Source organism: Caretta caretta, chromosome 11 (genome assembly GCF_965140235.1).
Source record: "Caretta caretta isolate rCarCar2 chromosome 11, rCarCar1.hap1, whole genome shotgun sequence".
In the NCBI taxonomy this organism is placed as follows: Eukaryota; Metazoa; Chordata; order Testudines; family Cheloniidae; genus Caretta; species Caretta caretta.
The window spans coordinates 79,747,163-79,773,343 of record NC_134216.1 but is presented as its reverse complement, the minus strand read 5'-3'; the positions used below and the strand labels follow the sequence as shown (position 1 = coordinate 79,773,343).

General features: G+C 49.6%; 1 protein-coding gene across 1 annotated transcript in view; it reads right to left on the bottom strand.

Annotated features, from left to right (window-relative positions):
* Positions 1-12,499: 12,499 nt before the first annotated feature.
* The window catches only part of C11H21orf58 (chromosome 11 C21orf58 homolog), a 36,900-nt gene continuing 23,218 nt past the window's right edge, over positions 12,500-26,181 (bottom strand). Inside the window, exons 5-9 of the mRNA XM_048869041.2 lie at positions 22,470-22,584; positions 19,931-20,070; positions 14,460-14,698; positions 13,754-13,816; positions 12,500-12,868 (exon numbers count right to left, since the gene is read on the bottom strand). Of these exons, the coding sequence (XP_048724998.1) occupies positions 13,759-13,816; positions 14,460-14,698; positions 19,931-20,070; positions 22,470-22,584 (552 nt within the window). The 3' untranslated portion in view covers positions 12,500-12,868; positions 13,754-13,758. The remainder of the gene's footprint in view (positions 12,869-13,753; positions 13,817-14,459; positions 14,699-19,930; positions 20,071-22,469; positions 22,585-26,181) is intronic.

The window sequence follows — 26,181 nt, the reverse complement described above, 5'->3', positions numbered from 1 at the left end:
GTCTCCTGGGTGCTGGCAGACGTGGTACTGCATTGCTACACAGCAGCAGCAATCCCTTGCCTTGTGGCAGCAGACAGTACAATAGGACTGGTAGCCATCATCGTCATGTCCGAGGTGCTCCTGGCCACACATGGGTGTAGGGACTACATTAGAAGTGACTTGACCAGGTCATTCTCTTTAGTCCTGCAGTCCGTCCTATTGAACCATCTTATGGTGAGCAGGCAGGCAATATGGATTGCTAGCAGTCCTATTGTACTATCTTCTGCCGAGCAGCCATGAGATGAGGATGGCTAGCAGTCCTATTGTACAATCTTCTGCCGAGCAGCCATGAGATGTGGATGGCATGCAGTCCACGATTCCCAGTGGCTGTGAAACTTTCGCATGCGTAAGGGCACTTTCATGGAACTTTGTGACTTGCTTTCCCCTGCCCTGAAGCGCATGAATACCAAAATGAGAGTAGCCCTCACAGTTGAGAAGTGAGTGGCGATAGCCCTGTGGAAGCTTGCAACGCCAGACAGCTACCGGTCAGTTGGGAATCAATTTAGAGTGGGCAAATCTACTGTGGGGGCTGCTGTGATGCAAGTAGCCCACGCAATCAAAGATCTGCTGATATCAAGGGTAGTGACCCTGGGAAATATGCAGGTCATAGCAGATGGCTTTGCTGCAATGGCATTCCCTAACTGTGGTGGGGCCATAGACGGAACCCATATCCCTATCTTGGCACCGGAGCATCAAGCCGACGAGTACATAAACTGCAATAGTGCTGCAAGCTCTGGTGGATCACAAGGGACGTTTCACCAACATCAACGTGGGATGGCCGGGAAAGGTACATGACGCTCGCATCTTCAGGAACTCTGGTCTGTTTCAAAAGCTGCAGGAAGGGACTTTAATTCCCAGACCAGAAAATGACTGTTGGGGATGTTGAAATGCCTATAGTTATCCTTAATGCCATAGCTCATGAAGCCGTACACAGGCAGCCTGGACAGTAGTCAGGAGTTGTTCAACTACAGGCTGAGCAAGTGCAGAATGGTGGTAGAATGTGCATTTGGACGTTTAAAGGCGCGCTGGCGCAGTTTACTGACTCGCTTAGACCTCAGCGAAACCAATATTCCCACTGTTATTACTGCTCGCTGTGCGCTCCACAATATCTGTGAGAGTAAGGGGGAGACGTTTATGGCAGGGTGGGAGGTTGAGGCAAATCGCCTGGCTGCTGGTTACGTGCAGCCAGACACCACGGCGGTTAGAAGAGCACAGGAGGGCGCGGTATGCATCAGTGAAGCTTTGAAAACCAGTTTCATGACTGGACAGGCTACGGTGTGAAAGTTCTGTTTGTTTCTCCTTGATGAACCCCCCCGCCCCTTGGTTCACTCTACTTCCCTGTAAGCTAACCACCCTCCCCTCCTCCCTTCGATCACCGCTTGCAGAGGCAATAAAGACAGGTTTCAGAGTAACAGCCGTGTTAGTCTGTATTCGCAAAAAGAAAAGGAGTACTTGTGGCACCTTAGAGACTAACCAATTTATTTGAGCATGAGCTTTCGTGAGCTACAGCTCACTTCATCGGATGCATGCCGTGGAAACTGCAGCAGACTTTATTTATACACAGAAAATATGAAAAAATACCTCCTCCCACCCCACTGTCCTGCAGTGGGGTGGGAGGAGGTATTTTTTCATATTTTCTGTGTATAAATAAAGTCTGCTGCAGTTTCCACGGCATGCATCCGATGAAGTGAGCTGTAGCTCACGAAAGCTCATGCTCAAATAAATTGGTTAGTCTCTAAGAGGCAATAAAGTCATTGTTGCTTCACATTCATGCATTCTTTATTCATTCATCACAAAAATAGGGGGATGACAACCAAGGTAGCCCAGGAGGGGTGGTGGAGGAGGCAAGGAAAATGCCACACAGCACTTTAAAAGTTTACAACTTTAAAATTTATTGAATGCCAGCCTTCTGTTTTTTTGGGCAATCCTCTGGGGTGGAGTGGCTGGTTGGCCGGTGGCCCCCCCACCGCGTTCTTGGGCGTCTGGGTGTGGAGGCTATGGAACTTGGGGAGGAGGGCGGTTGGTTACACAGGGGCTGTAGCGGCAGTCTGTGCTCCAGCTGCCTTTCCTGCAGCTCAATCATACACTGGAGCATACTGGTTTGATCCTCCAGCAGCCTCAGCGTTGAATCCTGCCTCCTCTCATCACGCTGCCACATTTGAGCTTCAGCCCTCTCTTCAGCGCGCCTCTTACTCTCTTCAGCCCGCCACCTCTTCTCCCGGTCATTTTGTGCTTTCCTGCACTCTGACATTGTCTGCCTCCACACATTCGTCTGTGCTCTGTCAGTGTGGGAGGACAGCATGAGCTCAGAGAACATTTCATCACGAGTGCGTTTTTTTTTCTTTCTAATCTTCACTAGCCTCTGGGAAGGAGAAGATCCTGTGATCATTGAAACACATGCAGCTGGTGGAGAAAAAAAAAGGGACAGCAGTATTTAAAAAGACACTTTATAAAACAGTGGCTACAGTCTTTCAGGGTAAACCTTGCTGTTAACATTACATACATAGCACATGTGCTTTCGTTACAAGGTTGCATTTTGCCTCCCCCCACCGCGTGGCTACCCCTCAACCCTCCCCCCTCCAGGTGGCTAACAGCGGGGAACATTTCTGTTCAGCCACAGACAAACAGCCCAGCAGGAACGGGCACCTCTGAGTGTCCCCTGAAGAAAAGCACCCTATTTCAACCAGGTGACCATGAATGATATCTCACTCTCCCGAGGATAACACAGAGAGATAAAGAATGGATGTTGTTTGAACGCCAGCAAACATACACTGCAATGCTTTGTTCTACAATGATTCCCGAGTACGTGTTACTGGCCTGGAGTGGTAAAGTGTCCTACCATGGAGGACGCAATAAGGCTGCCCTCCCCAGAAACCTTTCGCAAAGGCTTTGGGAGTACATCCAGGAGAGCCGCGAATGCCAGGGCAAATTAATCCTTTCACATGCTTGCTTTTAAACCATGTATAGTATCTTAAAAGGTACACTCACTGGAGGTCCCTTCTCCGCCTGCCGGGTCCAGGAGGCAGCCTTGGGTGGGTTCGGGGGGTACTGGCTCCAGGTCCAGGGTGAGAAACAGTTCCTGGCTGTCGGGAACACCGGTTTCTCCGCTTGCTTGCTGTGACTTATCTACAACCTCATCATCATCATCATCTTCTTCTTCGTCCCCAAAACCTGCTTCTGTGTTGCCTCCATCTCCATTGAAGGAGTCAAACAACACGGCTGGGGTAGTGGTGGCTGAACCCCCTAAAATGGCATGCAGCTCATCATAGAAGTGGCATGTTTGGGGCTCTGACCCGGAGCGGCCGTTCGCCTCTCTGGTTTTCTGGTAGGCTTGCCTCAGCTCCTTAAGTTTCACGCAGCACTGCTTCGGGTCCCTGTTATGGCCTCTGTCCTTCATGCCCTGGGAGGTTTTGGCATTTCGAAAACTGGAACGGAGTTCTGATAGCACGGATTCCTCTCCCCAAACAGCGATCAGATCCCGTACCTCCCATTCAGTCCGTGCTGGAGCTCTTTTGCGATTCTGGGACTCCATCATGGTCACCTCTGCTGATGAGCTCAGCAGGGTCACCTGCAGCTTGCCACACTGGCCAAACAGGAAATGAGATTCAAAAGTTCGCGGTTCTTTTCCTGTCTACCTGGCCAGTGCATCTGAGTTGAGAGTGCTGTCCAGAGCGGTCACAATGGAGCACTCTGGGATAGCTCCCGGAGGCCAATACCATCGAATTGTGTCCACAGTACCCCAAATTCGACCCGGCAAGGCCGATTTAAGCGCTAATCCACTTGTCAGGGGTGGAGTAAGGAAATTGATTTTAAGAGCCCTTTAAGTCGAAATGAAGGGCTTCATCGTGTGGACGGGTGCAGGTTTACATCAATTTAGCGCTGCTAAATTCGACCTAAAGTCCTAGTGTAGACCAGGGCTGAGAGGAGCAAGTTAAAGGGGATGGGGGGGCAATGGAGTGGGGTTGGGGCTCTGGGCAGAGCCAGGGTCAAGCACTCACTAGGAAAAGCAAAAGCCCAGGCCTATGACCCACCCATTCTGCACAAGCCCTACAATATGGTCCATGCGTCTCTAGACTTTCCGTTTTCATCTCCTCATCACATATCCTCCGCTTCTGTGTGATGTCAGAAGAGTGTCTCCAAACAACAGTAAACCAGAACTGCAAATGATGAAATGCCCTTTCGATAGTGTGTGAAGAGATTTGGAATGCTGTGATTATCTGTGTAGGTGCAGTTCAGCTCTCTTCACTTGGAATTTGTGATGAACTGACCGTATCCCTGTTCTACCTTTTGAGAGTGCAGTTAGTAAAAATAATATTGCGCTTATGAATGATACTTCTTCAGGGGAAGCCGATGGTTCTCGCCTGGGAACCATGTTTCAGGATTCTAGGGCAGGGCAGGGTAAACCCCTTTAAGGCCCTGCCAAAATGCTGGCTGCAGCCTGCTCTCTGGCCAGGAGGCCAGGTGTAGAAATACAGGTACTCAGCAGGGAGCCCAGCTGCAAGCCGTAAGGAGGGCTGGCTCAGAGGAACATGCTGAGCTAAGTAGTGACAGCTGGGCTGAGGCACGAGAGGGCATAAAAGCCCTGGGCAAACCTCAGTGGGGGGCTAACCTGGGAGGAGACAGGAGGGTGGTATCACTGTCTCCTCACCAAAGAAGGAAGCCTTAAAAGCCAGGAGACCCTGGGGAGGGTCTATGGGGCACTAGCTGTTGTGGGATCTGGGAACTGCATAAACACTGTAAATAAAGACACTTGGGTGATCCAGCAAAAGAAGTCATGGAAGATTCTTTATTATACCAGCCTAAACACAGGGCGCAGGCTCAAGAGGGAGAAACCCCGAAGAGTTGTACTCCTCTATCAGGGAAAGGACCTCTTCCAAGAGCCAGAGCACTGTTTCCAGTGAGATGCACATGGAAGGGTGACAGGAACCCAGCCAATATAGCCCAGATGACCCAAGTGCAGGTGTGTCTCACAGCCACATCACCTTCACAATCTGTATAAAGGTTATGCAATATGTCTGTTGCATCTCTGGGTCTTCTGTTTTCAAACCGATTCTGTTACTTACATCCTTCTTGGTGGAGAATGTCTAGTCAGAACAGTATCTCCAAATAATGGTAAGTCAGACTTAAAAATGAGACCCTTTTTTTTAAAATTGTGCAATAAAAGATGTGGACTACATGTATGCAGAGCTTGACTTATGTTTGAAGATTACTGCATATGAATGCAGTGCTTCAAACCATAGCTAAGATGAATGCTCGTCAATGGCTCTAGCAGGGGAGAGTAGCTATAAGACAACAGTTGGGGAACATTGGCCTCCAATATCCAGAGCACAGACTTCTGAATGATGCACCGAGAAGGATCACAGGAACATCACCTAAAAGGGCAGTTCATTCAATATAGTCCTAATAGCCCAAGGGCCAATATGTGCTGTGGGCAGATCACCCTAAGCGGTTGGATAGGTTCTATTGCTTTAGTCAAGGGAAAGTCTGGGCTCTCCGGTTGTCATCCTAAGAAGTCCTATGATGAATTAGATAGAACCAACTATGATAATCTGTGATGTGGTGCTCACGCTTCTTTTCATATCCGTGATGTGTAATCTCTGAACACCAAGGCAATGTCCATCTACACGTTTCTTTTCCACCTCCTTCTATAAACCATTAATAAGCATTGTGTCCATGTCACTAGTTATCTTTTGGAGACTGTCCTGTAGACAGAAATGTTTTGAGAAACACAAATCTAGAGTGACTTGTCAATACAGTGATAAAGTTGTTGAGTTAATTAGTCCTGGGAAGCTTACCACACTCTGTCACCATGTCAGGTATGGAGTCTAATTTGTGGAATATTTATTCTATTTGGTGAAATGAAGAAGACACTGGATGGCCATGTAGGCCAAATGTGCTGATTTGTGGCATTGTTTAAAACTATTAGTGATGTGTCTGCAGAAGAACTGGGGTCCAGAAATTCACAATCAACATAGGTGGCAGATACAGTAAAAGTTTTACTGTGGTTGTGCATGTTTTGAATAAACTAGAAACCTGCTTTGTTTCCCGTGGTAAATCCATGGTTGGCCCTACTCTGTCTGTTTGCAGATAGACAGGAACAAAGTCCGTTCCGAATGCTTGTAGCGTTAGTTAGAAATTGTAGTGAAGCTAGTGAAAAGATAGGGGGAGGGAAAGGTTACCCAAGCAATCTAAGGGGCGTTATATCCGTTACTGAAAATCCCCTGGGTAGACGCCTCATGAACAAGGTGCCTCTGTGGAGATACGATTTTAGAGTACAGTTCATTTTTCATCTGGAATTACATTTTCAAAAATAGGTGCCAGAGTTTCCCACAAGCAGGCAGTTGCACATCTAAGCGACCCTTACTGCAGACCTAAAATGCATTGGAAAATGTGACCTTGCCTATGAAGTCTTTTACTTCCCAAATGATGTAGGTCCTTCTAACTGTGCCAAATTTAGCTTCCCAACTATTGAAGGCAGTTCAGGGTAAGATTGCCTCCCACTGTAGCTTCCCTCCTTGTAGCAGGGTGCTGGTGCAAAAGCACCTAATTAGCCCTGGCCCAGTCAGCTCCAATCAGGGGAAACAGATCGGGGCTGATGGAAAAGGCCTGATGCCAGACTGAGGATTGGCAACGCCTGCTGGCCTGACAAGCCAGGGGCTATAAAGGCTGGGAGGGAGGCAGGGGCCAGCCAGGGAGGGAACTGGAGGTCTCCTAGCTGAAGGCTGACCCTGCCTGTAAAGGAGGTGACTAATCCTGTAAAGCTTGTATATCGATGGACACTGGTGGTGGGACAACCTTAAGTAAATAACGACATGGGTGTTGCACAACCCTGAAGCCTCTCGGAGCCTTATTGGGAGCAGCAAGTGGGTCCCAGGAAGAGGGGCGGGTCGTGGACCCTGTTACACGTGGGGGCTTGTCTGGGATCCTTTGTCAGAGACACCGTTTGGCGACCCGGAGATGGAGGGAACTCTGCAGTGGCTCACAGAGCAACATGGGGAGATGCAGAAGACGCTGCAGGCCTTTCAGCAGTCCCACCGGCTGGAGCAGCAAGCTTTACTGGCTTGGCAGGCCGAGCAACAATGGGCTTGGCAGGACTTTATCAAAGAACAGGCCGTGGTGCACCAGCAGCTCCTGCAGAAACTGGTGAGTCCTGCGGGGGGAGATGGCACCTGGCCCCTGGGCCTCAGCCTCTGTAAGATGGCCTTGGCGAACGACCCAGACGCCTTTCTGGGTACCTTTGAGCAGGTGGCCCTGGGCGAGGGATAGGACAGGATAACCTTGGCCCTGCAGCTAGCCCCATATCTTGCTGGGGAGCCACAAGCAGCGTATATGGCCCTGATGGATGCCCAGTCTAGACTATGGCATGGTGAAGGCAGCCATCTTGGACCGCCTGGGGCTTTTGTCGGAAAAATACCGGCAAAAGTTTCGGGCAGCCCGGTGGGCAGGGGGTGTGCGGCCCTGGGCCTTCGCCCAGAAATTGACAGACTGGGCGATGCGGTGGTTAAGGCCCGATGCCCAAACCGTGGGGCAGATCAAGGATCACCTGATCCATGAACAGTTTGTGCAGTGCCTCCCAGATAGCATGCGGGTCTGGGTGCAGCGTCATCAGCCTGCCACCATAGAAGCCGCCGTCAAAAGGACGGAGGAATATGCAGAGGCAGAGAATATGCAGAAGCTCCCTCAAGGGAGCTTTGGACCCTGTGAGACGCAGAGGGAGGCAAGAAACCCTGTGAGCACCCTGCTGGGAAGCCGGTAGACAAGCGACGGGAGGAGCACAAGGGAACCCCTGGCCGCCCAGGGCAGCTTGTGTGCTGGTGCAGTGGACAGCCGGGGCACAAGAGCTGTGACTGCCCAGTGATGGACTGTGGGGCTGCTAATTCTGTGGTTGGACCAAGGTTGGGGGGGCGGAGAAAGAGGTGTGGAATAGCCACCATCCCCATGCGGGTGGGGGGAGAGCCCCAGAGGGGTCTAGTGGATACAGCCTCAGCCCACTCCCTCATACAGCGGGGCTTGGTGAAGCTGCATTGGCTTATCCCTGGAGAAAGGATGCTGGTGGAATGCATCCAAGGGGATGGGGAGTATTGTTCCGCAGCCCAGGTACCCCTAGAGGTGCAGGGAAGGTTTGCCTGGAAGCGGGTGGGGGTAATGGATCCTGGGGTTGGATTGGAACCCTGCCCCAAAAGGGAAAGAAGGCACAGGGAGGAGACTAACAGAGAAAGCAAGAGAGAAGGACCTGGAGGGAGGGGGCCAGGCCCCTGGGGGGTGGACCCTGAGAAAAGGGAGTCTCCACAACCTCAAGGGGGAAAGGATAAGAACCCTAGACAACACTGCCAGGATACAGACCCTAAGGAAGTGACTGATGAAGGAACAGAAGTCTCAGGACGGGACCACCGAGGGGAGGGAATCCCCATGATAGAGGAAGAGCAGCTGAAGAAAGTTCAGAGGGTAGGAACCCAAAAGGAGGAGGCTCAAGATCCAATAGGCAGAGGCCCTGAACCAGAGACACAGGGCAGCCTCTGGCCGGTTGGTGCCGATCTGTCTCCCACACCAGGGAAGGAAAGAGAACATCCGGGACGACCTGCCCAAGGTTGCGACTGGTGTGACAACCTCTGGGTGGAGGTGGACTTGTGGGGTGGCCCACCCCCTACCCAATGCACCTTTTGTGGGTGGGACATGCCAAAACCCCACAGGGTTGAGCCCAGGGACCACCCAGATGGGCAGGGAGGCCATCCCTGGAGTAAAACCCCAGGCCGAGAAAAGCGGGGCCGAGTAAGATCAGGCCCAGTATCTGCTTAATGGGGGAGATATGTAGCAGGGTGCTGGTGCAAAAGCACCTAATTAGCCCTGGCCCAGTCAGCTCCAATCAGGGGAAACAGATTGGGGCTGATGGAAAAGGCCTGATGCCAGACTGAGGATTGGCAATGCCTGCTGGCCTGAGAAGCCAAGGGCTATAAAGGCTGGGAGGGACGCAGGGGGCAGCCAGGGGGGGAACTAGAGGCCTCTTAGCTGAAGGCCAACGCTGCCTGTAAAGGAGATGACTAATCCTGTCAAGCTTGTAAATAGATGGACGCTGGTGGAAGGACAACCTTAAGTAAATAAAGACACAGGTGTTTCACAACCCTGAAACCTCGCTGAGTCTTACTGGGGAGAGTGAGCAGGCCCCAGGAAGAGGGGGGGATTGTGAACCCTGTTACACTCCTCTTTGTAACAGCTCTGGAAGGACTTGAATTTCACAGATTACCTTCCTGGAGGACTTTGTCATCTCACTTAGTCATAAATTGTAGATACTTGTCTCAAGTCAAAGACAGTTCTGTAGGTACCTTGCTGTGATGTTCCATTTTTATTTCATTGTAACACTAGTAGAAAGTGTCAACTCCAGTGTTGGAAAGCTGAATCAGTTAACCTCAGACCAGTCTCCTTCACAGGCATCAGATGGCTCCAGCATAAAAACAGGACAAAGCAATTTATTATCTACAGTTCAGAAATGCCCACCCTTATGGATACTCCTGGCCTAGGTGGAAGAAGCTCTCTGAAACCATCTTGGGCAAATTACAGAAAAACCAGAAGAAAAGGAACTGGAACAGCTGCAAAAAAGTGTGAAAAGCTACTTCCCATGGAAAAAATATTTGAAAAATAAGGAGGAAAGGAAGGATAATAAATAAAAGGAAGGATCCATTATTCTGCGCTGGACATAATTCAGAGCACAGAAGATAGTGAAGAAGAGATAACTCAACCAAAACCACAAAGTGAGTCTTCTCAGGGACATTTGAAGAGACAATGGAAAGAGAGAGAGAGAGACAGGATGAACTCAAAATTGCAGGTTGCCATATGAGAATTGATGGACAAGGACAAAACCTTGACAATTCTCAAAATACAACTGAAGAAGATGAAATTCCTGCAGGTTCCAGGAGAATCCTCTTGAACTCTCAGAAAAGAATTTACCAGAATTGACCTTGACTGTATGGGTAAAAGTTCGTGGAACAATGAAACAAGTGGGGGAGAAATGCCTGGTCGACTTAAACAACTTTCGTAATATTATCCAAGAAAAAACACTGGGTAACACCAGGTAGAAGGAATCGCTGTATGTAGCCCTCCTGGGGAAGAAGGTTAGAACTTCAAGGAAGTGCCTTTGAGCAGGAGGCTGCAGCAAACCTGTCATTTAGAAGAGAAATGGAAGGATCTGTCGGGCTCAACGGGTAGTGATCAATGGCTCCATGTCTAGTTGGCAGCCGGTGTCAAGTGGAGTGCCCCAGGGGTCGGTCCTGGGGCCGGTTTTGTTCAATATCTTCATAAATGATCTGGAGGATGGTGTGGATTGCACTCTCAGCAAATTTGCGGATGATACTAAACTGGGAGGAGTGGTAGATACGCTGGAGGGCAGGTATAGGATACAGAGGGACCTAGACAAATTGGAGGATTGGGCCAAAAGAAATCTGATGAGGTTCAATAAGGATAAGTGCAGGGTCCTGCACTTAGGACGGAAGAACCCAATGCACAGCTACAGACTAGGGACCGAATGGCTAGGCAGCAGTTCTGCGGAAAAGGACCTAGGGGTGACAGTGGACGAGAAGCTGGATATGAGCCAGCAGTGTGCCCTTGTTGCCAAGAAGGCCAATGGCATTTTGGGATGTATAAGTAGGGGCATAGCGAGCAGATCAAGGGACGTGATCATTCCCCCTCTATTCGACATTGGTGAGGCCTCATCTGGAGTACTGTGTCCAGTTTTGGGCCCCACACTACAAGAAGGATGTGGATAAATTGGAGAGAGTCCAGCGAAGGGCAACAAAAATGATTAGGGGTCTGGAACACATGACTTATGAGGAGAGGCTGAGGGAACTGGGATTATTTAGTCTACAGAAGAGAAGAATGAGGGGGGATTTGATAGCTGCTTTCAACTACCTGAGAGGTGGTTCCAGAGAGGATGGTTCTAGACTATTCTCAGTGGTGGAAGAGGACAGGACAAGGAGTAATGGTCTCAAGTTGCAGTGGGGGAGGTTTAGGTTGGATATTAGGAAAAACTTTTTCACTAGGAGGGTGGTGAAACACTGGAATGCGTTACCTAGGGAGGTGGTGGAATCTCCTTCCTTAGACGTTTTTAAGGTCAGGCTTCACAAAGCCCTGGCTGGGATGATTTAATTGGGTATGGGTCCTGCTTTTGAGCAGGGGGTTGGACTAGATGACCTCCTGAGGTCCCTTCCAACCCTGATATTCTATGATCTGAGACCTGTTGGTGGACATAGCTATGCTGAGGAAAAAGGGAATTCTGGAGGCCTGAAATAAGATGTGTATTGCAAGGCTAATAAATGCCTGTTACTGAATGCTACACAGTTCTGTGCATTTATGTTAAAGAACAAGAAATACAGCTTCTTTTGTGACTCCTGATCCACATCTGCACTCTCCTTCCCCCACCAGGCATGGCCACTGTCGGTATTCTAGTCCCTGAATCACCTAGGAAAGGAGGGGCTTGTTTATACAGACTTAGCCGTGGCAAGCTGGGCTGTAAATCTACCATGCAGTAGCCTGCTGTGTGGTAACTGGCTGTCTGGACCTTGCTACTGAGCACTAAAAATTCCGCATTGGACATAAACCCTGTTGGTGGCCCAGACTCACTCTGCACTTCAGGCCTATGGGATTGGGGGGTGGGGGAGAAAGGGCTTTTTGTGAGTTTGGTTTTGATTTTTGAACAGTTGTGGCCGTGTTGTAGCTGGTTAGGGGGCTGGAACGACTGACAGGACACAGGTTAAATGGATGAACTCGGGGACACTGGTGAGGTGGCTGAAGGCAATGATACTGCTATGGGTTGGGTTCTACCTCCGTGAAACTGGGGAGGGGTGTAGCCTTTGCCCTTCATTTAAGCTAGTCGTAAGAAGCTATTGAGCGACTGCATGGAACCAGGGAGCTGGAACAACAGGGGTCTGCAGGCAGAACAGAGGCACATGGGAGGCCACTCAGGAATCTGAAGTAAGTGGGCAGAGGTACTTTTCCTGGGTACTGTTCCGGTAGATCTGGGGGGAAGAGTGAGAGAAAAGCAGGAGAAACACCACGAAAGGAGACAGAGAAAGCAGCGAGGAAGCACCAGACCCAGCCACCGAGACACTGGTAGCATGACCCTGAGGAAAAGTGAAGGACGTGTCTACGCTGCGATTGGCAGCACATGTAGCCATGGCTTGAGTAACAATAGCGGTGAAGCTATGGCAGCCCGGCCAGCTGCATGGGCTAGCCCTGCCCGACCATGACCCCGGGTGCACACCTGAGTGGCTGCCACCTCCTGTCTGCTGTGGCTTCATTGCTATTGTTATTCACGCCAGCAACATCAAAGCAAGTTTGGTTGCCTACACCTGCTGCGATTACACCTCCTGACTGCAGAAGAGACAAGCCCTAAGAGCTTTTGGGTCAAGGGCTGACTAATAGAAGCTTAGAATTGTGAGCAAAGAAACTGTCTCCTGTTGTTTGCGTCCTCTTGTGTTCTAGGCATTTAGGACTTTATTCACATTCTTCGTGAATAACCAGGATTGCATCAAAGAAATAGCTGACTCTATCATCCATTGCTCCTCCTAATGGAACCGCCTCAGGGCCCCAAAGGTTTGGTTAACTGCCCAGAGCCAGAAGAGGTAACAATGTTTTGTGTTTTTTTTGGCATTTCCACAGTTTATTACACCATTCTGCCATCTCTCCCTTGGTTATCAGCTCCACTAATGTCACGTGACTATTTATACAGCAGATTCCTGTCAGCCAGATTCTGTTAGGAGCTCTCTAAAAGTCGTCTCCAGTGATGCTATGCTCCATGTGCATGGGTGACGCAGACAGTCCATGTCCACTCACCAGCCACCTGCAACAGAAAGAAATGGCTGTAAAGTGTATGATGCTAGCCCATAGCATATGCTTAGTGTAACTATAAAATGATGGTGCCAAGGGCATGGGGCACAGGACCCTTGGCTAGAGAGGGAACTTTAGAGACAAAGGGGAAAATCCTTTTCAAAGGGTGTGGCCCAAATCTTCCCAGGCTGGATGCACAGAGGCGGGTGAACACTAGCAACTCACATGAACTTCACTGAGACTTACAGATGCCACGCGGTGTTTCACTCTCAGAGACTAGTTCTTCTACCCTGCAGCACGCTGTCCAGCAACAGGATTAGGAGCGTTCAACATGCTGTGATCTGTTTCGCTAACCCTCTCCTGGGCTGTGGTCCCAAGCTCAGATCCCACTGTGAGCAGTGTGGGATGAATGCCAATGCAAACAGACCCCGTCCATCCCTGCCCTCACTACGTTCCAAGGGGCAGCCTCTGGTACTTTGTTTACAAAGCATTTCCAAGCTGTAACGTCAGAGAAATGGCACCGAAACAAATGCAAGTTTCAAATGAAAGCAACAACAGTGCCATGTGACAAACCCCTCAGCTACTGGGCCAAATTGTCTCAGTGTAGTTGCCCATTGCCATGACATGATGATCCACCTGTGTCTTCAGATTCCTCCTTACGGCCTGCTCAGACCGTGACACTCCCAAGGAACTGGCTGGCTAATAATGGCCAGGTTGAAAGGTCACTGAGGACTGTGCAAAAACAGTCTCCCCAGGGGAGGTTTGGTCACAACCAAAAGCCAGCCCCAGCAGACTGTACTGCAATTGGCAATATGCCAGTCAAGAGAAGCTGTGGGAGAGCAGGGAACACACAGGGCAGAGGTGCACGGGGGAAGAAAGAGCTGAGCTGATTGGTTACCTTTGCTACAGGCTTGAGGAGTCTACAAACCCGGGGGCAGGCTGCGGAGGAGTCCATCGGTTACTACACTTAGAAAAAGAAAAAACAGTTAGAAACATGGGTGTATACCAAGAGCTCAGCTTTATTCCAGGAATAAATTCTTCTTCCTGGTCAATAAATATTTGCCGTAGTGTATAGTCTTGTTCATAAACCTTTGACCGTTTCTCTGGTGTTTTAGGGACATCACGCCTGAGGGCACTATTAACCCGAGTTAGATTACAGTGGACGCTTTCATTCAGCTGGGCATTCTTGGGTTATAAAGGGCTCTGCTGAGTTCTCATGGAGGCCCAGGAGCCACAGAACAACATCCCTGCTACTTGTTCCAAAAAGCAGTTGGGATCTTCCAGCTGGCGTTTCCACGGGGATAGTATACCAATCACCCTTTCCAGTGTCGGGGTTGTAGCTCTTGTGTGACACTCCCATTTGAGCAGCAGTCAGTGAGGGTTAGTTCCTATCGCAGAGTCTCTCCCATTGCCACAGTACTCTTGCTGTCACTTAAACTCAGTTTGCAAAGCAGTTTGCAAACTGTGCTGTCGTCAGAAACCAACGGTAAGTCAGACCTCAGGGCGTCTGCTGCTCTGGCCTCCTGTGAGCCCACTTAGCCACCCCAAGGTGGCAGGAGGAAAGGGACTACAGCAGCTCCTGGTGGGGCAGCTTGTTTACTTACGTGTGCATTGCAGGGAAGGTGCTAGTTGGGCCAGTCATGTGATGCACAGTGGATGGGAATCCTCCAGTCTGTCCCATGAGGCTGGATGACATCATGGGGGGCCACATGGAGTAGCCAACCGGGGGCGGCTGAGAAGGAATGGCCTGCACTCCTGGGGAAGGGTAATGGTGGTGATGATGCACCGCTGATGGCCTTGGTTTTTCTGCTTTCACAACAACTGGAGCAGCAAACTGGGGATCCTCAATTTAAAGGAAAACGGGTAATTTGTTAAATTTGTATCCATATGGCAGGTGAGCACAATGGTCTGTTCCTCACCAACGCAGTGCCAGCTTGGAGCACTCTTGAAAAGAGCAGTCCTTTGTCCTGGGCCCAAGGCCCAGCTACACAGACTACAGTGCAACAACAACTGCATGGGTGGCTGGGTCCCATCGAGACAGCCAGGGTCTGTCGACCCTGCAATTAGGCTCCACCTAACGAAGCGAGGAAAGAGCATCTTTGCGAGCAGGCTGGTTAACCTAGTGAGGAGGGCTTTAAACTAGGTTCACCGGGGAAAGGAGACCAAAGCCCTGAGGTAAGTGGGGAAGTGGGATACCGGGAGGAAGCACGAGCAGGAGCATGTGAGAGGGGAGGGCTCCTGCCTCATACTGAGAAAGCAGGACGATCAGCGAGTTATCTCAAGTGCCTATACACAAATGCAAGAAGCCTGGGAAACAAGCAGGGAGAAGTGGAAGTCCTGGCACAGTCAAGGATTATGATGTGATTGAAATAACAGAGACTTGGTGGGATAACTCACATGACTGGAGTACTGTCATGGATGGATATAAACTATTCAGGAAGGACAGGCAGGGCAGAAAAGGTGCGGGAGTTGCACTGTATGTAAGGGAGCAGTATGACTGATCAGAGCTCCGGTATGAAACTGCAAAAAAACCTGAGAGTCTCTGGGTTAAGTTTAGAAGTGTGAGCACGAAGGGCAATGCCATGGTGGGAGTCTGCTATAGACCACCGGACCAGGGGGATGAGGTGGATGAGGCTTTCTTCCAGCAACTCGCAGAAGCTACTAGGTCGCACGCCCTGGTTCTCATGGGAGACTTCAATCACCATGATATCTGCTGGGAGAGCAATACAACGGTACACAGACAATCCAGGAAGTTTTTGGAAAATGTAGGGGACAATTTCCTGGTGCAAGTACTGGAGGAACCAACTAGGGGCCGAGCTCTTCTTGACCTGCTGCTCACAAACCAGGAAGAATTAGTAGGGGAAGCAAAAGTGGATGGGAACCTGGGAGGCAGTGACCATGAGATGGTCAAGTTCAGCTCCCAGACTACTGCACTGGGCAGCACAGCATGGGGAGGAGGTGACCAACCCTCTGTGGAGAAAGAAGTGGTTTTGGGACTATTTAGAAAAGCTGGACGAGCACAAGGCCATGGGGCCGGATGCGCTGCATCCGAGAGTGCTAAAGGAGTTGGCAGATGTGATTGCAGAGCCATTGTCCATTATCTTTGAAAACTCCCATGGCGATCCGGAGAAGTCCTGGACGACTGCAAAAAGGCTAATGTAGTGCCCATCTTTAAAAAAGGGAAGAAGGAGGATCCTGGGAACTACAGGCCAGTCAGCCTCACCTCAGTCCCTGGAAAAATCATGGAGCAGGTCCTCAAGAAATCAATTCTGAAGCACTTAGACGAGAGGAAAGTGATCAGGAACAGTCAGCATGGATTCACCAAGGGAAAGTCATGCCTGACTAATCTAATTGCCTTCTATGATGAGATAACTGGTTCTGTGGATGAAGGGAAAGCAGTGGATGTGGTGTTCCTTGACTTTAGCAAAGCTTTTGACACTGTCTCCCACAGTATTCTTGCCAGCAAGTTAAAGAAGTATGGGCTGGATGAATGCACTATAAGATGGGTAGAAAATTGGCTAGATTATCGGGCTCAACAGGTAGTGATCAATGGCTCCATGTCTAGTTGGCAGCCGGTATCTAGCGGAGTGCCTCAAGGGTCGGTCCTGGGGCCGGTTTTGTTCAATATCTTCATTAATGATCTGGAGGATGGCGTGGATTGCACCCTCAGCAAGTTTGCAGACAACACTAAACTGGGAGGAGTGGTAGATATGCTGGAGGGTAGGGACAGGATACAGAGGGACCTAGACAAATTGGAGGATTGGGCCAAAAGAAATCTGATGAGGTTCAACAAGGACAAGTGCAGAGTCTTGCACTTAGGATAGAAGAATCCCATGCACCGCTACAGACTAGGGACTGAATGGCTAGGCAGCAGTTCTGCAGAAAAGGTCCTAGGGGTTACAGTGGACGAGAAGCTGGATATGAGTCAACAGTGTGCCCTTGTAGCCAAGAAGGCCAATGGCATTTTGGGATGTATAAGTAGGGGCATTGCCAGCAGATCGAGGGATGTGATCGTTCCCCTCTATTCGACATTGGTGAGGCCTCATCTGGAGTACTGTGCCCAGTTTTGGGCCCCACACTACAAGAAGGATGTGGAAAAATTGGAGAGATTCAAATTGGAATTGACAGGCAATTGGAGGGCAACAAAAGTGATTAGGGGACTGGAACACATGAGTTATGAGGAGAGGCTGAGGGAACTGGGATTGTTTAGTCTGCAGAAGAGAAGAACGAGGCAGGATTTGATAGCTGCTTTCAACTATCTGAAAGGGGGTTCCAAAGAGGATGGATCTAGACTATTCTCAGTGGTGGAAGAGGACAGGACAAGGAGTAATGGTCTGAAGTTGCAGTGGGGGAGATTTAGGTTGGATATTAGGAAAAACTTTTTCACTGAGAGGGTGGTGAAACACTGGAATGCGTTACCTAGGAAGGTGGCGGAATCTCCTTCCTTTGAGGTTTTTAAGGTCAGGCTTGACAAAGCCCTGGCTGGGATGATTTAGTTGGGGATTGGTCCTGCTTTGAGCAGGGGGTTGGACTAGATGACCTCCTGAGGTCCCTTCCAACCCTGATATTCTATGATTAGACAACAGCGGCTGGCCCATGTCAGCTGACCTGGGTTAAGGAGCTCGGGCTACGGGGCTTTTTAACTGCCCTGTAGCCATTCGGGGTCAGGCTGGTGTCTGGGATCTACCCCCTTGGGGGGGTTCCAGAGCTTGTGCTCCAGCCTGCACTTGAACATGTAAACCCAATTCAACAGCCCCATGAGCCCATGTCAGTGGCCACAGGCCAGCCATGGGTGTCTAACTGCAGTGCAGACCTACGCACACTCCGGCTCCACTCACACTGCCCCACCTCGGGAACGGCCGGGGCAAAGCAACTGGCCTTGCCATGGGATGTAAAGAACGAGAGGGCAGCTCTGCTTGTTCCTTGGCTCTTAGGTGCAGGCTAGTGAACCTTTACTCCTCTCATTTCCTTTAGCCTGCAATTACGCTGTTTGCTCTCCCCTCCTGCAGTGTCAGGCACCGCATTAAACAAGGCTCTGCCTTTCCGTTCAATGTGGATGAGACTATTCACCTGGGACGTTAAAGCCACCAAAACTGGAGTGAGGAGAGTACAAAGCAGGGCAGAAAGTGTGTCTGCGAGGCAGGCCGGGGATCCCTCTGGCAGGGCTGGGACGCTGGTCGTGCACTACTCTCCCTTTAAGACAGTGCTGCAGTGTCCTATGAGCACCCTGATTCTCCTCATGTGTGTCCCTATGAGCACAGGTGTTCCTGCCCTCCCCGGCCCCACTCACACTGCGCACGGCTCTGGGGTGCGGTGCAAATGCCACTCCATCACAAACCTGGCTGAGAGCAGGCCCAGCGGAGAAGATTCATGCTTCCCTTTGTGCAATACTCTGCCAGTTGGCAGTGGCTGCTGCAGAGCTTGTCCTGAAACAGGAGCCGACAGCTGCTCTTAAACACTGGAGTATGTCTGGTGTAGAGAAGTGGCCTGAACCGGTGCAGCAAATGCCAGCTCCGCCCACCACAGCCAAAGATGATCAGGTAGAGAAGGGTGTTGTGTTTCCTACCAGAGCCCTGGGAACGCTAGGGGGTTGGGTTGTGTAAGACAGCCGTCGGAGCTGGAAATAGCACCAGCGCAGGTTTTACGAGCCGGGTGACTGTTACAAGCTCAGATGTGTGGTGGGGATAGTCTTAACACAAGGGGGGCCCGAGAGCATCACACCTGAGTGAGGCCAGGAGCCAGAGTACTTTCTGGTCTGTGCGCACAGAGAAAAGAAAAGGCCCTGGCATGCATGCAGGTGTGAAATGGGGAGGGAACCCCAGGGCATCTCAGCACAGCCTGAGGCATCCAGGGGAACTCCCAAATTAACTGCCCTTCCTGCTTAGATTGGAAACCCCTCCGGGCAGGGGCTGGGTAACATTTTCAAACACACCTCAGTGACTTAGGTTCTTGTGTAACATTTCAATCTTAGGTGCATTTTAGGCAAAAGGATTTAGGTACCTAACTTCACCACTGAGTTCAATGGGAGTTAGGTGTCTAGATACCTTTAATAATCTGGGCCTTAGGCACTTAGAGCCAGATTTGTAAAGGGATTTAGGTGCCTAAAGATGCAGAGAGGCACCTAGGGGGATTTTCAGATGAGCCTAGGAGCCTAACTCCCATTGACTTTCAATGAGACTGAGGCTCCTAAGTCACTTAGGGCCAGAGTTTAAGGGTATGAAGGCACCTGACTCCTGTTGATTTCAGTGCGAGTTAGACAAATCTTTACAAATCTGGCCCTTAGGTGCTGTTGGAAATTCTTCTGTCTCTACACGTGTGGGTGTGCCCAGCTCTGAGTACACAGGGCCCTGATCCTGACTGGGGTCTCTGGGCCCCACCATCACATCCATTCCAGCCCATCGCAAAGCACCAAGCCAGACTTTACCAATTACAGGTTCCATCAAAATAAGCTTTCAGGAAATGGAAGGCCCATAAAAATATACCCATGAATGTAAATGCAAGTGTGTCTGCCCCAGCCTACGGCAGAATCCCAGGTTCCCAGTCACTATGTGGGCATCTGGGAAGTGGGCTCTTCCCTGGATGACTGAATGTTTTCTTATGTGAAACATGCAGTTCAGCTACGCTCTTAGGGCTGGAGTGTGCCCAGCCCGCGGGAGTGCAGCAGCAGCCTGCACGTTGCCAAACACAGCCTGGCCCCAGGCCTGTACGAGGCCAGCGCTGGGCAGAGAGCAGGTGAGGTTGTGGCAGAGCAGAGCTGGCCTGCTGTGGACAGGGGGGCATACCCTGAACGCCCTATCCAGAGGTGGCATAGCAGCTGAACCCCTCCATCACCCTAGGCAGAGTCAGGAGACATGTGCGGGGGTTCAGCTCCAGAAGACGCCATCCAGCCTGAGCTCATCCCATAGACCAGCCAGTGTGTGCAGTGCCCTAGGACACGCATCCATGGGCAATGGGTTCTGAAGGCACATTCTGGCCCAAATATTCAAAACGCGCTCCCCAGGCCCTGCCCCGGCATGTGGAGATCAGCCCCCCCTCTCCTGCCCCAGCGTCTCTTTGTAGGGGTGAATGTCGTTACCTGCTGGGTGTGCTGCAGCGAGGGAGGCCCGGTCCCACTGGGCTGTGAGAATGCCATCGGTGGCAGAGCTTTCAGCATCATGTTCTGCATAATGATCTGGTGCATCTGAGCGTTCTGCATCAACATCATCTCCACCATGTCTGGGAACGGACAAATTCCAAGGGGAAAGGGACAGCATTGCCAGTGAGAGACAGAGGGCAAAGGGCATCTCAGTGGGTCAGATTCTTAGCAGAGCGCCCAGACAGCTCTGACTTAGGGAACGCAGCTGAAAGGAGATCTTGAAAGGGCCTTTCACACTTGGAGGAGGAGAATGTTAATAGACACCACTATCTCCTTGGCCAGTGACTGCCATTTATGGCAGATACCTCGGGCTGAATGAGAGTGTTCAGGCTCTTAGCCCAGCTTAGCTTTTCCCTCTCTCTGCAAAGAAGCCCTCGCTACGCGTTTGTGACCCAAACTAAGGCAAGCCTCACTGGTTTGGGCTTGTCCAGACTCTCAAATGGAGATGGATTCAGAAGGGGCAGACCCTAGCTGACCAAAACCCTGCACATGCAGGTCCAAAGAGGCTCATCACAAGTCTTTGCGTAGGAACCAGTTTGTACGGCTTTACAGGCCAGAAAATCCCACAAGGTTCCCGTTCAAACACCTGGTTTGCCTATGGCTGAAACATGTCACCGACCCACATTCACAGTTCAGTGTCACTGGATTCCTGCCCATTTGAACCATGAGAGCATTCCCAACACGCAGGGTAACTGTGGGGGGTACAAGATTGATGCAGCCATGGGGACTGGGACAGTGTGCTCTGTTCTTTGTTTTTCCAGCTGAATTAGAGAGGTCAGTCTGAGAAACTCCCGGACAACAGCTTCTGCTGGGCTTGGCTAGCTCCGCTGGCCACAGAGCACAACCACAGCCAACCAGGGCACAGGAGGATACTACATGCTTTCCACTGAGTGACCTATCCAAAGAAACCAGCCTCATGCCGCCAGCTGAAGCCTGCCCAATTCTGGGGGAAGCCAGGTAGAGAAAATGTTTCACAAAAAGCTCCTTGTGGGCCGTTTGCAGGAACGAACGAGAGCCCAGCCGGCATGGCTGGGTCCCAGACGTTGCTCAAACGTGAGCTGACGTTGTGGGGAATTTTGCTGGTTAAGGCAAACCATTCCTGGTGCTCTAGTGAGAACCCACACAAACTGAAAGTGAAAGACGGTCTGCACCTACTCCTCCCTGGAGCCCAAACCACTGCGCGACGCACAGCTGCAGTGCAGGCCTGTGTCTGGGACCTTCGTTTGCTGCCATGAAAATGATTGAGAGGCCTCAAAGTCAGCATCATCCCTTCACTGCAAGATCACACAGGGAAAGCTGCTGAGGGACAAACTGTTAATCAGCTAGGGCTTCTATAATCAGAAAACATGACCAGAAATTTTAGGGAAAAAACTTCTTTTAAATGTTTGTTTAACATTTGTTCCCCAGCTTGAAGAGACATTAAATTGTCACCCTGAAATTTCTTTCCATGTGGCTTTAAAAATGCATCTAGAGTGCATATCCACCTTGAGCCGATCACCCTGGTATCTTGGCACCAGAACCAATTCAACCACAACACAAAAACAATTAAAGCAACCAGGTTTTTCATTTAACTGGACACATTGAGCCAAATTCGTCCCTGGTGTAAATGCATCATCTTCAGGGAAGAGGGAGACAAGATGGGTGAGGGAATAGCTTTGATTGGACCAACTGAGCCCCACAGAGCTCTGTTGGTCCAATCTTGTCTCTCTAATATCCTGGGACCGATATGGCTACAGGAACACTGCATTCAACTTCAGGGTGGTCAGACATAAATGTGGTCCATTTTGTTTTAGAAAATAAATTGATTCAAATAAACCAGAGACTTTATTAAATCCCCAAGCAATGGACTGCGGAGTTGCTCTCGGATTTTTTCATTTCCCTGCAGTACCAGGAAACCCCCTTCAAAAAGAAAGCCCAGATATTAGCTCCATGGGCTATTCCTGGACCTTGCTCACTTCTGTTTAGAAACGTTTGTTTATGTGCACGCAGGGTCGCACATTCAGCTGCCCCCTCTTGTTTCCAACGACAGGCCATTCCTACACATTTTAAAATAAACGCTTATATTGTACTAAGGAGAATGGACAGTGGGCACAAAAACCCCATTTGCTCATTTTGGCATTATGAGTTGTTTGGAAAGTTTTAGCTGCAAACGTCCTTGTTAATATTTAACCAGTATCTTCCCTTGTGCTGTTCTACTTCCCCCAAACCCTCTCCACTGCTTAACCTGGTTTTTGCCTCTCTGTCTGTTGCAAGATAAAGTGCCCAGCAGCACTAAAGTTATTCTAAGTTCCCACGTCAGAGGGCCCAGATATTTGATTGGCAAGATCAGTAATTGCATTGACAGCCTGGTTGTGCTAGGTCACAAGGTAACTTGAGTGCTGTCTCATGTCACCACAGTGATACTTTCACTGCTCCGAGATCAGAGGGAGCTCAGGAAAGCAGGAGAATGACCCCGCATGTTGGGGTGGCTGACGCTTACCTTCCTTAATGCTTCCAGAGCGGGGGGCCGGGAGGGGCTGTGGAGGTGGGATCTGTGTGATGAGAGGTGGCTGCTGAGGTAACTGTTGGATGATGGTTGCAGGTTGCTGAGGCATCTAGGAACAAGAGGAAAACAAGAGGAGTCAGGGTTGCCGTCTGCCTGCAATCCTGGGCTCTCTGGGCTACTGCATTTCATTTTCTGGTGCCCTGCATGCTTCACAGCTGAGCCACACATGATACGCGCAGATGTCCAGCTCAAAGATAAGGGTGTGACCCCATGCCCCATATTCGTCGCAGAGATATGTTTATGATAAGAATATGACACAACTAAGATACGTTTTATGCAAGATGGGTCAAGTGAAGTTGTAATCATGACTTTGTGAGTCACGACTGAGAATACCAAATTCAGGACAAACAGCTGAGAAATAGAGCAGACACTCCCCGCCCCCCTCCCCGCCCAAACTGGTGGTTATTCTCCCATAAGATATACCATACCAGCAACAAAACTAAATTCCTGTTTCACCACATTGGCTAACAAGAAGTCAGAACAGCGGTTTCCTTAGGCATTCCAGTCCTTGTATCACCACCAAAAACACTAGACTTTAAGATGAGCAGTTCTTTACAACCAATTTCATCAAATGAAAGGTTCTTCTGATCCCAAAGGATCAACTCAGATATATACAACTCAGATCTTACCCGATAATCATGCCATTGCCAATCCTTTAGTATCTAATATCTAAAGGTTTATTTATGGGCAGGTTCACACTACAGAGGGGATCAACACTCTGAGATCGATCCACCGGCAGTCGATTTAGCAGGTCTAGTAAAGTCCCGCCAAACTGACTGCAGATTGCTCTCCAGTTGACCCCTGTACTCTACCCCCAACAAGAAGAGTAAGGTAAGTCGACGGGAGATTTTCTCCCGTTGACTCCCCGCAGTGTAGACCCCGCGGTAACTCGACCTAAGATACATTGACTCCAGCTACGTTATTCACATAGTCGACTTACCGCGATAGTGTAAAGATAGCCTATAAAAAGAAAGAAGAAAAGGGGAGAGTTAAAATTGGCCATTGGCCTTTATCTTTGAAAACTCATGGCGATCGGGGGAAGTCCTGGAAGATTGGAAAAAGGCTAATGTAGTGCCCATCTTTAAAAAAGGGAAGAAGGAGGATCCTGGGAACTACAGGCCGGTCAGCCTCACCTCAGTCCCTGGAAAAATCATGGAGCAGGTCCTCAAGGAATCAATTCTGAAGCACTTAGACGAGAGGAAAGTGATCAGGAACAGTCAGCATGGATTCACCAAGGGCAAGTCATTCCTGACTAATCTAATTGCTTTCTATGATGAGATAACTGGTTCTGTGGATGAAGGGAAAGCGGTGGACGTGTTATTCCTCGACTTTAGCAAAGCTTTTGACATGGTCTCCCACAGTATTCTTGTCAGCAAGTTAAAGAAGTATGGGCTGGATGGATGCACTACAAGGTGGGTAGAAAGTTGGCTAGATTGTCAGGCTCAACGGGTAGTGATCAATGGCTCCATGTCTAGCTGGCAGCCGGTATCTAGCGGAGTGCCTCAAGGGTCGGTCCTGGGGCCGGTTTTGTTCAATATCTTCATTAATGATCTACAGGATGGTGTGGATTGCACCCTCAGCAAGTTTGCAGATGACACTAAACTGGGAGGAGTGGTAGATACGCTGGAGGGTAGGGATAGGATACAAAGGGACCTAGACAAATTGGAGGATTGGGCCAAAAGAAATCTGATGAGGTTCAACAAGGACAAGTGCAGAGTCCTGCACTTAGGACGGAAGAACCCAATGCACCGCTGCAGACTAGGGACCGAATGGCTAGGCAGCAGTTCTGCAGAAAAGGACCTAGGGGTTACAGTGGACGAGAAGCTGGATATGAGTCAACAGTGTGCTCTTGTTGCCAAGAAGGCCAATGGCATTTTGGGGTGTATAAGTAGGGGCATTGCAAGCAGATCGAGGGATGTGATCGTTCCCCTCTATTCGACATTGGTGAGGCCTCATCTGGAGTACTGTGTCCAGTTTTGGGCCCCACACTACAAGAAGGATGTGGACAAATTGGAGAGAGTCCAGCGAAGGGCAACAAAAATGATTAGGGGACTGGAACACATGAGTTATGAGGAGAGGCTGAGGGAACTGGGATTGTTTAGTCTGAGGAAGAGAAGAATGAGGGGGGATTTGATAGCTGCTTTTAACTACCTGAAAGGTGGATCCAAAGAGGATGGATCTAGACTATTCTCAGTGACACCAGATGACAGGACAAGGAATAATGGTCTCAAGTTGCAGTGGGGGAGGTTTAGGTTGGATATTAGGAAAAACTTTTTCACTAGGAGGATGGTGAAACACAGGAATGCGTTACCTAGGGAGGTGGTGGAATCCCCTTCCTTAGAAGTTTTTAAGGTCAGGCTTGACAAAGCCCTGGCTGGGATGATTTAGTTGGGATTGGTCCTGCTCTGGGCAGGGGGTTGGACTAGATGGCCTTCAGAGGTCCCTTCCAACTCTGTTATTCTATGAAAACTGGTTAAAGGAATCAAATACATACAATAATTGCAAAGTTCTTGGTTCAGGCTTGTAGCAGTGATGAAATAAACTGCTGGCTTAAATCAAGTCTCTGGTTGCTTCCAAATCATTGGAAGGTCCTCAGTCCCTTGGTTAGAATGCTCCTGTCAAGGTTCCTTCCCTTCTCTGAACTCTAGGGTACAGATGTGGGGACCTGCATGAAGGACCCCCTGAGCTTATTCTTACCAGCTTAGGTTAAAAGCTGTTACCACCAAAGTGTTACACAAAGAACAGGGGAAGTGCCCACTTGGAAATGTCTCTCCCACAAAATATCCCCCCCAAGCACTACACCCCCTTTCCTGGGGAAGGTTTGATAAAAATCCTCACCAATTTGTATAGGTCAACACAGACCCAAACCCTTGGATCTTAAGAACAATGAAAAGCAATCAGGTTCTTAAAAGAAGAATTTTAATTAAAGAAAAGTAAAAGAATCACCTCTGTAAAATCAGGATGGTAAATACCTTACAGGGTAATCAGATTCAAAACATAGAGAATCCCTCTATGCAAAACCTTAAGTTACAAAAAGATACAAAAACAGGAACATACATTCCATTCAGCACAACTTATTTTATCAGCCATTTAAACAAAACAGAATCTAATGCTTACTAACTCTTTACAGGTGTTCTGACCTGCATTCCTGCTCTGGTCCCGGCAAAAGCATCACACAGACAGAGAGAACCCTTTGTTTCCTCTCCCAGCTTTGAAAGTAACTTGTTTCCTCATTGGTCATTTTGCTCAGGTGCCAGCGAGGTTATCTTAGCTTCTTAACGCTTTACAGGTGAAAGGGTTTTTCCTCTGGCCAGGAGGGATTTAAAGGTGTTTACCCTTCCCTTTATATTTATGACAGCTCCCATTAGTGTAAGTCCATAGTCCAGAGGCTTGAGCAGGAAAGAGGCAAAATGGAGATGTTTCCAGGGTCTTTTATAGCTTCCCTCCATGTGGAGGGAAACCCATTGTTTCAAACAAAGCCCTCAACACAGCTAGTGGAAAATCACAGGTAAAGGATGGAGTTTGGAGTCACATGGGCAAGTCACACGTCCATGCATGAATTCGCTTAGTCATAGCAGGAAAGTCCATTAAGTGTAGATCAGCATCTCTCACGGTCCATTGTGAGTTAATGATGAGCCACTTAATT